Source organism: Colletes latitarsis, chromosome 11 (genome assembly GCF_051014445.1).
Source record: "Colletes latitarsis isolate SP2378_abdomen chromosome 11, iyColLati1, whole genome shotgun sequence".
Taxonomy (NCBI): domain Eukaryota; kingdom Metazoa; phylum Arthropoda; class Insecta; order Hymenoptera; family Colletidae; genus Colletes; species Colletes latitarsis.
Window position 1 is genome coordinate 24818651 of NC_135144.1, and position 13157 is coordinate 24831807.

The 13157-nt window shown below is 36.9% G+C and overlaps 1 protein-coding gene across 1 annotated transcript in view; it reads right to left on the minus strand.

Moving 5' to 3' along the window:
• The window catches only part of LOC143348275 (glucose dehydrogenase [FAD, quinone]), a 36094-nt gene that overhangs the window by 14490 nt on the left and 8447 nt on the right, over window positions 1-13157 (minus strand). Inside the window, exon 2 of the mRNA XM_076778313.1 lies at window positions 8014-8183. Within this exon, the coding sequence (XP_076634428.1) occupies window positions 8014-8183 (170 nt within the window). The remainder of the gene's footprint in view (window positions 1-8013; window positions 8184-13157) is intronic.

The window sequence follows — 13157 nt, forward strand, 5'->3', positions numbered from 1 at the left end:
ATCAAGAATACCAATTTGTTGATGAAGGCTTCGTTATAAAGTTATTAACAATTAAATTGAAAAATTTCAAATCGTTCTGAAAAAATTATTTTCGATTGCAGGGACCAATTATAATCATTTTTGGTCAATAGACATACCTCCGAAATCCTATCCATTTTCAAGAAAAAAATTCGAGAAGGTGGTGAAATTTTTCGGCGAAAAAAAAATTTTTCAAATCATTCTAAAAAAATTATTTTTGATTGCAGGGACCAATTATAATCATTTTTGGTCAATAGACATACCCTCGAAATCCTAACCATTTTCGAGAAAAAAATTTCTTATCGAAAATATAATTTCAGGCCAAAATGCTTCCCGTAAATTTCATGCGATTCTTTAAAACACCATAACTTTTGAACGGATTGGACGATTTTAACATTCAAACAGCCAAACGCTGCGTATTTTGATGAAGAATATGTAAAAATCGTAAAAATATTCGAAAAGTTGGTCCTTGACCTCGCAAAATGAGAAAAACCCCATAAAAATGGTCCAATTTTCAAACAGCCATAACTCCTACAATTGTGAATATATTTCAATGAAACTTTTTTCTGAAGTAGAGCTCATAGGTACCTACAAAAAAGTATTAAACAACTTTTCTGTAGGACGTCAAACGAAATTATTAAAAATCAAAAACGAATTTTTAAGAAAGATCGCCAAGGGAAAGTCGATAAGGTAGGTGCCTAAATTTTTCAGCGAAATTAAAAAATTTCAAATCGTTCTGAAAAAATTATTTCTAGGTTCTGCAGTCAATTACAATCATTTTTTGTGAATAGACATACCTCCGAAATCCTACCCACTTTCTAGAAAAAAATTCGAATAAATGTCTAAATTTTTCGACGAGAAAAAAAAACTTCAAATATTATTCATAATATCCATGGTGTACTATAGAAATAGTAATTAATCTTTTGCTAGTCTGCTTTGTCGAGTCTGTAATGTTTCGTTTGCATAATGTAAAGCAGTTATTAATTTTTTTATACACGTTTGTAATTCAGTCGATTCTGTGCTCGATATTCTTCGGAAATCACGCGAGAACAAAAATCGAATAATTATATAGATAATTTATTCGATCGTTTAAAAATATATTCATGGTTTCGTATGTATTAATGTTAATGGTAGAAAATATTTCAGGAAATATTATTCATAACGTCGTTGGTGTACTATATAAATTTCAGTACTTAATCCTTCGCTAGTCAGCCTTGGCTGATTAAAAAGTTTTAATGCTACTGAGAATGAGACAGTTCAAAGGCCCTGTTACTACCTAAAGCGAAACGAAACCAGTTTGTCTTGGCGGAACGAGTTTCGATCTACACATGCAAATTTTTCACAAATTTGCCTTCTCTTCTAGTAACGCACATTTGCATACATTTTGCTTCTTTACAGTATCTTTTGCAAAACTGTCGCGCGAATATATCCGCGATAAATCAGTTTTCATCTACATTTTATTTTCCGGGAATTCGTAAATCGACCGTGAAACCAAGAAAATTTATACGATCGTTCTCGTAACTCTAATGTTAAAAAATAACATTCCTATACCGTGTTATAGTAAACGTACTCATTTTCGGGCAATCCATAAACCTCTACTTGCAATTTTTGCTCGTTACACCATCTTTGAAGTTTCTTTCCTCGCCCATACTGTCCGGGGAATAGCAAACACGGGCCTCATGAATAATTCTTCAACGCCTAATCTCTATTCCTCCGCATAAGAGAACCGAGGGGAGAAAAACGCTTCCGCCAAGTTGACAGTTTGGAATGGAATTCCTGTAATTACCGACAAACGATTCCATTTCCTGCGCGAGGGAATAATAATTAGCACCGAGGAAAGCGAAACAAAAATGTAATAAAACAATATGAATACCCGGCGAACGATACCAATCTGGAAACCCGTTTCGTTGACACAGAACCACATTCCTCGACCAAAATTACTTTCCCTTCTTTCATCTCGGCGCTCTCGTTATCCCAGTTCGTCATCATCGATCGTATATAAATAAGTGTAACGTGTACTTAAAATTTGATGGAGGATTTCTTCTTGAAACTCGCGTTAAATGGAAACTTTATCAACTTCAACCCTTAAGTGGGTTATTGGGACAAGTTTAAACTAATAATTGGTTGGTATATTTCAATATAATTATTTGAAAATTTATGTAATTCTTCATTAGTTCGATATTGTTTTGATGAGAGAATTTAAAGGAGAGATGATTTCCATTTACTAGTTTGATAAAAGTCAATAATGAGTAAAATTATTCAGTTGAGATTGAGAGTCCAGTTGAGGGTTGAAAATGGCCCTGATTTACAGGGCTTCGACATCCACGTTGAATGGATACTTCATTATGGGTAAAAATGGCACTGTTTTAGTCTAAGCTGCATCGTTAACGTTGAAAATGTATATCAAGCTCGTGGTGACTACAGATAGTTGTTATAATTCTATGTTTTGACGTGTTTCCCAATTTCTTCTTGAAATACGCTTTGAATGGACATTTTATTATGGGTAAAAATGGCCCTGTTTTAGTCTAAACTACATCGATAACGTTAACAATGAATACAATCTTACGGTGACTGCAGACAGTTGTCATAATTCTATGTTTTATCATGTTTCTCAATTTCTTCTTGAATCTCGCGTTAAATGGACACTTTATTATAGGTAAAAATGGCCCTGTTTTAGTCTAAACTGCATCGTTAACGTTAAAGATGAATATCAAGCTCGTGGTGACTGCTGTCAGTTGTCCTAATTCTATGTTTTGTCGTGTTTCCCAATTTCTTATTGAAATTCGCGTTGAATGGTCACTTTATTATAGGTAAAAATGGCTCTGTTTTAATCTAAACTACATCGATAACGTTGAAAATGAATACAATCTTACGGTAACTGCAGACAGTTATCATAATTCTATGTTTTGTCATGTTTCCCAATTTCTTCTTGAATCTCGTGTTAAATGGACACTTTAATATAGTTAAAAATGGCGCTGCTTTACTCTAAACTGCATAGTTAACGTTAAAAATGAATATGAATCTTGTGGTGACTGCAGACAGTTGTCATAATTGTATATTTTGACGTGTTTCCTAATTTCTTCTTCAAATTCACGTCAAATGGATACTTTATTATAGGTAAAAATGGCCCTGTATTACTCTAAACTGCATCGTTAACGTTAAAAATAAATATCAATCTTATGGTGACTGCAAACAGTTGTCATAATTCTATGTTTTGTCGTGTTTCTCAATTTCTTCTTGAATCTCGCGTTAAATGGACAATTTTTATGGGTAAAAATGGCCCTGCTTTACTCTAAACTGAATCGTTAATGTTAACAATGAATATCAAGCTCGTGGTGACTGCAGACAGTTCTCATAATTCTATTTTTCGTCGTGTTTTCCAATTTTTTCTTGAAACTCACGTTGAATGGAAACTTTCTTTTGGGTAAAAATGGCCCTGTTTTACTCTAAACTACATCGATAACGTTAAAAATGAATACAATCTTACGGTAACTGCAGACAGTTGTCATAATTCTGTGTTTTGTCATGTTTCCCAATTTCCTCTTGAATCTCACGTTAAATGGACACTTTATTATAGGTAAAAATGGCCCTGCTTTACTCTAAACTGAATCGTTAATGTTAACAATGAATATAAAGCTCGTGTTGACTGTAGAGAGTTATTACAATTCTATGTTTTGTTGTGTTTCCCAATTTCTTCTTGAAATTCGCGTTGAATGGAGATTTTATTCTGGGTAAAAATGGCCCTGTTTTAGTCTAAACTACATCGTTAACGTTAAAGATGAATATCAAGCTCGTGGTGACTGCAGACAGTTGTCATAATTCTATGTTTTGTCATGTTTCTCAATGTCTTCTTGAAATTCACGTTAAATGGACACTTTCTTTTGGGTAAAAATGGCCCTGTTTTACTCTAAACTACATCGATAACGTTAAAAATGAATACAATCTTACGGTAACTGCAGACAGTTGTCATAATTCTATGTTCTGTCATGTTTCCCAATTTCCTCTTGAATCTCACGTTAAATGGACACTTTATTATAGGTAAAAATGGCCCTGCTTTACTCTAAACTGAATCGTTAATGTTAACAATGAATATAAAGCTCGTGTTGACTGTAGAGAGTTATTACAATTCTATGTTTTGTTGTGTTTCCCAATTTCTTCTTGAAATTCGCGTTGGATGGAGATTTTATTCTGGGTAAAAATGGCCCTGTTTTAGTCTAAACTACATCGTTAACGTTAAAGATGAATATCAAGCTCGTGGTGACTGCAGACAGTTGTCATAATTCTATGTTTTGTCATGTTTCTCAATGTCTTCTTGAAACTCACGTTAAATGGACACTTTCTTTTGGGTAAAAATGGCCCTGTTTTACTCTAAACTACATCGATAACGTTAAAAATGAATACAATCTTACGGTAATTACAGACAGTTGTCATAATTCTATGTTTTGTCATGTTTCCCAATTTCTTCCTGAATTTCGCGTTAAATGGACACTTTATTATAGGTAAAAATGGCGCTGCTTTACTATAAACAACATCGTTAACGTTCAAAATGAATATCAAGCTCCTGTTGACTGCAGACAGTAGTCATAATTCTATGTTTAGTCGTGTTTCCCAATTTCTTCTTGAAACTCACGTTAAATGGACACTTTATTATAGGTAAAAATGTCCCTGTTTTATCCCAAACTGCTCCGTTAACGTGTTGACTGCAGTGTGTTTTCATAATTCTATGTTTCGCGCCCAATTAGATTCGATTTCTCGCAGACCAAGTTGCAACGTTACACTTTCGATCGCGTTCGACCGTCCATAGTCTGTAATTCACACTTTTTTTTCGTAATATTGCTCAGATCTAATAGGGTCCAGGACGCCGGTTGCTTCAGTCCGCATCCGGCATAAGTGCAAGCGCAGATGCATCGGGCAGATGTGATGCAACGCGAGAGAATCATCGGAACAATGGCCCCGGGCTATTACGCGTGGATACACGTACGCAACAATTTCACGGATAGCCGTGCATGGATGCTCACTTCCGAGAGAGACAGCGCAGGAGTTTCTACGGTATTACGTGAACCGTGTCCGCGACAATTAAGACTGTCTTTAGACCAACATAGTTCAACGGGTCGTGAAACGTTCACGAACGCGGCTGTTCCACGAGGAAGTTTATTGGCTCGCCGTCGGAGATTCTTCCGGACTTCTTAATACGCTCTAATAGTCTCGGTCTTTCCTCCGTTTCTGACAAAATGAAGAGGAAATTATACGGACAAGAGGAAAGAATTTATATTACGCAGATTATGCAGGAAAGAGGAAGAGCCTACATTACATTGATTATGCAGAAAAGAGAAAGGGGGAATCGAAGACATCGGAAAAATTTCACTGATCGAATTTCATCGTTAGAAGAAAACGTATGGAATACTATTAAGCGATTTCACGTGTTCGAAATATCTCGAGAAATATTAATATCGTGTAATTCGCGAATGATAGGAGCGAACGAAAACTTTTTCGTCGAGCATATAGCTCAATTTCACGATACCTTTTACTATAATTCTTTTGCAGAAAGCAACTTGAGCCAGAATGAAAAGATCGAGAAATTCCTCTTTCGATATTTTATTTTAGAGGTCACGAACGCCAGCCACCTAATTAAAGGTTCCGTCCGTTCGACGTAATTTCTTATTGGAATCCAATGCCACCTACTGCTTCCTGGCGAAGAGACTAATTTGCAAGATCGTGCACAATAGGGCATCCAGCTTTCTACTTAAGGCCATTCGCGCCTGAATTTTACTCTATAAATGGGAATTTCCTACACCTCCTCTCACGCGTGCTTCTTTCTCTAATAAAACGCGTAACTTCCATCTTTCTCGAGGAACAGCCAATCGTGTCGAGGCTCTAGATTCTCGAAGAGTACAATTTTTACGCAATTTCTTCTTGAAACTCGCGTCGAATGGACACTTTCTTTTGGCTGAAAATGGCCCTGTTTTACTCTAAGTTTACTATGTTTTCCAATTCCTTCTTGAATCTCGCGTTGAATGGACACTTCATTATAGGTAAAAATGGCCCTGTTTTAGACCAAACTGCATCGTTAATGTTAACAATGAATATCAATCTTATGGTGACTGCAGACAGTTGTCATAATTCTATGTTTTGTCGTGCTTCCCAATTTCTTCTTGAATCTCGCGTTGAATGGACACTTCATTATAGGTAAAATGGCCCTGTTTTAGTCTAAACTGAATCGTTAACGTTAACAATGAATATCAAGCTCGTGGTGACTGCAGACAGTTGTCATAATTTTATGTTTTGTCATGTTTCCCAATTTCTTCTTGAATTTCGCGTTAAATGGACACTTTATTATAGGTAAAAATGGCCCTGTTTTAGTTCAAACTGCATCGTTAATATCAAGCTCGTGGTGACTACAAACAATTGTCATAATTCTATGTTTTGTCATGTTTCCCAATTTCTTCTTGAAACTCACTTTAAATGGACACTTCCTTATAGGTAAAAATGGCCCTGTTTTAGTCTAAACTGCATCGTTAATGTTAACAATGAATATCAATCTTATGGTGACTGCAAACAGTTGTCATAGTTCTATGTTTTATCGTGTTTTCCAATTTCTTCTTGAAATTCGCGTTAAATGGACACTTTCTTATAGGTAAAAATGGCCCTGTTTTAGTTTACACTGAATCGTTAACGTTAACAATGAATATCAAGCTCGTGGTGACTGCAGACAGTTGTCATAGTTCTATGTTTTATCGTGTTTCCCAACTACTTCTTGAATCTCGCGATAAATGGACATTTTCTTATAGGTAAAAATGGCTCTGCTTTAGTTTACACTGAATCGTTAACGTTAACAATGAATATCAAGCTCGTGGTGACTGCAGACAGTTGTCATAATTCTATGTTTTGTCGTGTTTTCCAATTTCTTCTTGAAATTCACGTTAAATGGACACTTTATTATGGGTAAAAATGGCCCTGTTTTAGACTAAACTGCATCGTTAACGTTAAAAATAAATATCAATCTTATGGTGACTGCAAACAGTTGTCATAAGTCTATGTTTTGTCATGTTTTCCAATTTCTTCTTGAAATTCACGTTAAATGGACACTTCATTATAGGTAAAAATGGTCCCGTTTTACTCTAAACTGTATCGTTAACGTTAAAAATGAATATCAAACTCGTGGTGACTGCAGACAGTTGTCATAATTCTATGTTTTGTCGTGCTTCCCAATTTCTTCTTGAATCTCGCGTTGAATGGACACTTTATTATAGGTAAAAATGGCCCTGTTTTAGTTCAAACTGCATCATTAATATCAAGCTCGTGGTGACTGCAGACAGTTGTCATAATTCTAAGTTTTGTCATGTTTCTCAATTCCTTCTTGAAACTCGCGTTGAATGGACACTTTATTATAGCTAAAAATGGCCCTTCTTTACTCTAAACTGAATCGTTGACGTTAACAGTGAATATCAATCTTATAGTGACTGCAGATAGATGTCATAGTTCTATGTTTTATCATGTTTCCCAACTTCTTCTTGAAACCCGCCTTAAATGGAAACTTTATTATGATTAAAAATGGCCCCGTTTTACTGTAAACTAAATCATTAACATTGGAACAATTTTTAGTTATTTCCACGCTGTATAAGATCGTGGCGTTCCACCCACTTTAAATTCGCATCCAATCTAATCTTTCATTCCTTTACTTTGAAATAATCTTCGATACAACAACGACTTACTGCATTAATTAATCGATAATGAAAGTAATCGATGTGAAAGAATTGAGTTCCGTAATTTGAAGAATTGCGTCACTGCTAGCAACACGGAAATCTTGTTAGATCATGTGACCTTGATCTCTGCGTTGAGGAGTGTCTCGAACGGCGGTCGTTCGTCTCTATCTTTGGTACGAGCGAACGAGACAAGTTTCTCGACTGTCAAAACGCCTTATAGCGCGGTGAGTTTGTCACTTCGTACGACCGTGAACCGTACCGGTAGTCTGTGCTCGATCTTCGATCGTTTTACCTGGAATTAACGGCGATGGGCGGCAGTGGTCTGTTGCAAGGATCCTCGAGGTCGCATTGGCTGCGCAGGAACACCTCGAGGAGGCCCATGAAGAGCATAAACGATTGTCCACCGCATGTCGATGCAAGGGTTGGACCAGTCGACTGGGTCAACGGACAGTTGCAGCTCATCTGAAACGTAGATCAACGTTTTAATGATATTAATAGCAAAAACAAGGGACATATACCTTTTCCAAAACTATTTGCAATAGTCACTGCAAGTTTCGGTGCAGGTGTGCTTGGATTTCTCTTAATTTCACGTATAATTCCTTTTGACTTTTTTTATCATTCTAGATTCATTTCGATTTAATAATTTGGCAATTTCAAGATAAGATTTATGTTCATTATGCAACTTCAATTCACGTTTTCATTTACTGGTTTCTGATTTTCTCTACATAATCTGAATGAATAACTTCGAATCGATCAAAATATAATGTTTACATTCCAAATATGCTCCCTGTCTACGCGTTCGAATACTTTCGTGACGTTCAAACGCCCTGAAAATTCTATTTCTGTTGTCATACGTGTTTGTAATTTTACGTATGCGTTCCCGAGACTCCTATGTGACTTGCAATCTCGTTTCGAAAACTTAAACCTAACGCGTGCATTCTATTTATCAACGATGTGGATTGGAGGGGTTCGAATACTTGCGTGAGCCACTTATGGTCAACGTAGTTCCGAGCTGTGCAAAAATATAAACAATGTTTAAGAATCGTTACCATTTTCTATTTTCCTATCATTTCTTATTTAGAGAGCCTGCGTGATGCATTTCTTCCTCGACTTTGCTCACAGTAAAAATAACGTAGAAAAAATAAAACAGTCGTGCCAAGCGTTCGATCGACGCCACGCGGGGCTCTGAGGTTTTTTTTTCACCGGATTTAATTAACGCCTGGCGAGCATTCGAATTCTACGAACGACCGCCGTAAGCCTATTTAATTACTCCGAATGGAGGATCCGCAACAATTCACGACGATTCGAAAGGAATGAAAACGGCGAGAGAGTCGGGTCACGTAGCCGCGCAATCGCGATCGACGCAACGAATCCGCGATGAGTATGGTGACGATCCACGGTTGGTTCACGGGTTCATTTTTAGATCGCGGGAGCAGACAAGGATCCTTCGACTGGTTCACGGAGGCGCAGTGAATCTAGTCCCCGGTCTTTCCACCATCGTCAGAAAGCCTCTCAGGTCCTTTGTAACCATTGCAATCTTTCAACAACGCTATACTTTTCTTTTTTACACGCACAGAGTGTCGCGATTAGGGGTACCAGCCGGACAAAACTGTTTCTTTGCGTGTATCGATGCTTTTTTTCGTTTTATTCGGTATTTAATATCTGTTTTTAAGAACGATGTTTTAATATGGGAAATAAACGTTATAATAACAGAGAAAGCAAAGCGGTAACAACGTAGATTAGTCTTCGTGAAACTAAATTCTTCGTTAATGATCGGGACGGTAGACGGGACGAGTTATCTGTTTCATCATCGTTTAATCGCAATAAATTTTTCACTTTTAATGGCAGTTACGTCTCTTATTTTAACGACTGCTACTCCTTGTCTTTCATATTTAAAAATCATAGAGGCAGACGCACGATCGTTTATTCAGCTCTCGTTGCTCGTAGTATCGACGTACTTCGAAATATTTGGAACAAGTTGGAAACGCACGACGAGACGTCTTCAAGATTGTCGTCGGAACGAAGATGGCCTTTTCGAGCAATTCTTACAAAAGTGAGCAAATTACTGGAGCGCAAACATGGTTGTGAGCGGGGAACAAGGCTGAAATGGAGCAGATAAATGGATCAGATTCCTCGCGTCGTATTCTAACTTTCAAATATCATGGACGATGTATCGTAGATGATCGACTGTAGCAAAGTCAAAAGCAAGAAGGTTTAGGCAATTTTATTTAATAATAAAGCTGCAGAGATCCTTTTTGGATGGGTCCCGTCCCACCTAGGAATAAGAGTCAAAATCTAAGTATACCAACTTTTCATAAGGATATTCTATTATCTCTCAAAGCTATCAAGAACAATTGGAACATTGCCTGGAAAAACTCGCGTACTACTTGCATGCACTGTATTAGGAATGATATTTTTGAAAGAAGCCCCGCTTTTTTGTTCAAACCATATTAACAAGAATACGAATTGGCCATACCAATTTTTCCCATGTGCATCTGATCAAAAAAGAGTAACAATTGCAATTTAAGGAACTCGATCCACCACATCATCTCGTCGTGCCCGATATATGAGGGTGTTAGAAGACTTTTTCAAACGAACGAAGACACCAAAGAGCTTACTAGAACTTTCAACTCACGTAAAAAGCTGATAAACTTTTTGAAACGTGTAAACCTCTTTCATCCAATTTAATTTTGGTCTAATGTGGTATAATTTAGTTTGACGGTTTCCTTACGTCACATTTGGGTTGATGCAACTTTAAAAATTAAATATATATACATATAAGAAGGTTTAGGAAGGTTAAAAAAAGAAGGGTTCTCTTAGGAGCTTTCAGAACCGGGAGACACGGTCAACGTCGACCGCTACTGCGGACGATTAAATCGTTTGACCGGTAAAATTGAAGAAAAAAGACCATTTACTGGTCAAGGAAATCAGAAAGTCATTCTGTTGCCGCTACCGCGTCGCGTGTGGCTCGAATCATTCGACGAACTATCCTCAACTTGGTCTGGGAAGTTCCTCCATCGATTCTACGGGTTTCGAGCCAATTTGACTTTTAAATGCACGCATCTTAACACATGGCCAGACCAAAGCTGTGCAATCTTTTACGAGATCGAAACTGTGATTTTAGAGCAAACTGTACAAATTAATCACGTTAAAATTCACGAATCCTAATTTTCCTTAACATATCAGACTCAGATTAAACTGTTCTAGTTCCACTGTTAAAATTATCGTCACCCATACGTGGATCACGTGGCAGTCGAAGTGTTCGATGTCATTTATTCGCGATGGGATTCGAAACTGTGATTTTAGAACAAACTATATAAATTAATCACGTTAAAATTCACGAATCCTAATTTTCCTTAACATTTCAGCCTGAGATTAAACTGTTCTAGTTCCACTGTTAAAATTATCGTCACCCATACGTGGATCACGTGGCAGTCGAAGTGTTCGATGTCATTTATTCGCGATGGAATTCGAAACTGTGATTTTAGAACAAACTATATAAATTAATCACGTTAAAATTCACGAATCCTAATTTTCCTTAACATATCAGCCTCAGATTAAACTGTTCTAGTTCCACTGTAAAAATTATCGTCACCCATACGTGGATCACGTGGTAGTCGAAGTGTTCGATGTCACTTATTCGCGATGGAATTCGAAACTGTGATTTTAGAACAAACTATACAAATTGATCACGTTAAAATTCACGAATCCTAATTTTCCTTAACATATCAGCCTCAGATTAAACTGTTCTAGTTCCACTGTAAAAATTATCGTCACCCATATGTGGATCACGTGGTAGTCGAAGTGTTCGATGTCATTTATTCGCGATGGGATTGGAAACTGTGATTTTAGAACAAACTATATAAATTAATCACGTTAAAATTCACGAATCCTAATTTTCCTTAACATATCAGCCTCAGATTAAACTGTTCTAGTTCCACTGTAAAAATTATCGTCACCCATACGTGGATCACGTGGCAGTCGAAGTGTTCGATGTCACTTATTCGCGATGGGATTCGAAACTGTGATTTTAGAACAAACTATATAAATTAATCACGTTAAAATTCACGAATCCTAATTTTCCTTAACATATCAGCCTCAGATTAAACTGTTCTAGTTCCACTGTTAAAATTATCGTCACCCATACGTGGATCACGTGGCAGTCGAAGTGTTCGATGCCATTTATTCGCAATGGAATTCGAAACTGTGATTTTAGAACAAACTATATAAATTAATCACGTTAAAATTCACGAATTCTAATTTTCCTTAACATATCAGCCTCAGATTAAACTGTTCTAGTTCCACTGTTAAAATTATCGTCACCCATACGTGGATCACGTGGCAGTCGAAGTGTTCGATGTCACTTATTCGCGATGGAATTCGAAACTGTGATTTTAGAACAAACTATATAAATTAATCACGTTAAAATTCACGAATCCTAATTTTCCTTAACATATCAGCCTCAGATTAAACTGTTCTAGTTCCACTGTAAAAATTATCGTCACCCATACGTGGATCACGTGGTAGTCAAAGTGTTCGATGTCATTTATTCGCGATGGGATTCGAAACTGTGATTTTAGAACAAACTATACAAATTGATCACGTTAAAATTCACGAATCCTAATTTTCCTTAACATTTCAGCCTGAGATTAAACTGTTCTAGTTCCACTGTAAAAATTATCGTCACCCATACGTGGATCACGTGGCAGTCAAAGTGTTCGATGTCACTTATTCGCGATGGGATTCGAAACTGTGATTTTAGAACAAACTATATAAATTAATCACGTTAAAATTCACGAATCCTAATTTTCCTTAACATATCAGCCTCAGATTAAACTGTTCTAGTTCCACTGTTAAAATTATCGTCACCCATACGTGGATCACGTGGCAGTCGAAGTGTTCGATGTCATTTATTCGCGATGAGATTCGAAACTGTGATTTTAGAACAAACTATATAAATTAATCACGTTAAAATTCACGAATCCTAATTTTCCTTAACATATCAGCCTCAGATTAAACTGTTCTAGTTCCACTGTTAAAATTATCGTCACCCATACGTGGATCACGTGGTAGTCGAAGTGTTCGATGTCATTTATTCGCGATGGAATTCGAAACTTGGAGAAGACAGTATAAAATGAGAGACACAGTAAGTTTCGTCAGTTAACGTAAGCTTCTATTTATTATTTGAAACTCCGTACAAGAGAATTTTGTCCATCTCTGGTTACCACACGTAAATTCTGTGTTGTGATTGGTTCGGTGACCGTTGATTGATTGCATCGCCAATTAATCACGGTTACCTGTACGACCGTTTCTCGTTGGCTCAGTCAACTAAACAAAAACCGTGCTCGATACTGTCACCGTTTGTTAGACAAGGCAAATGACCCACGAGTAAAAGGACACCGGTGCGGAGGTGTGAATAAGATCGCATGTACACAC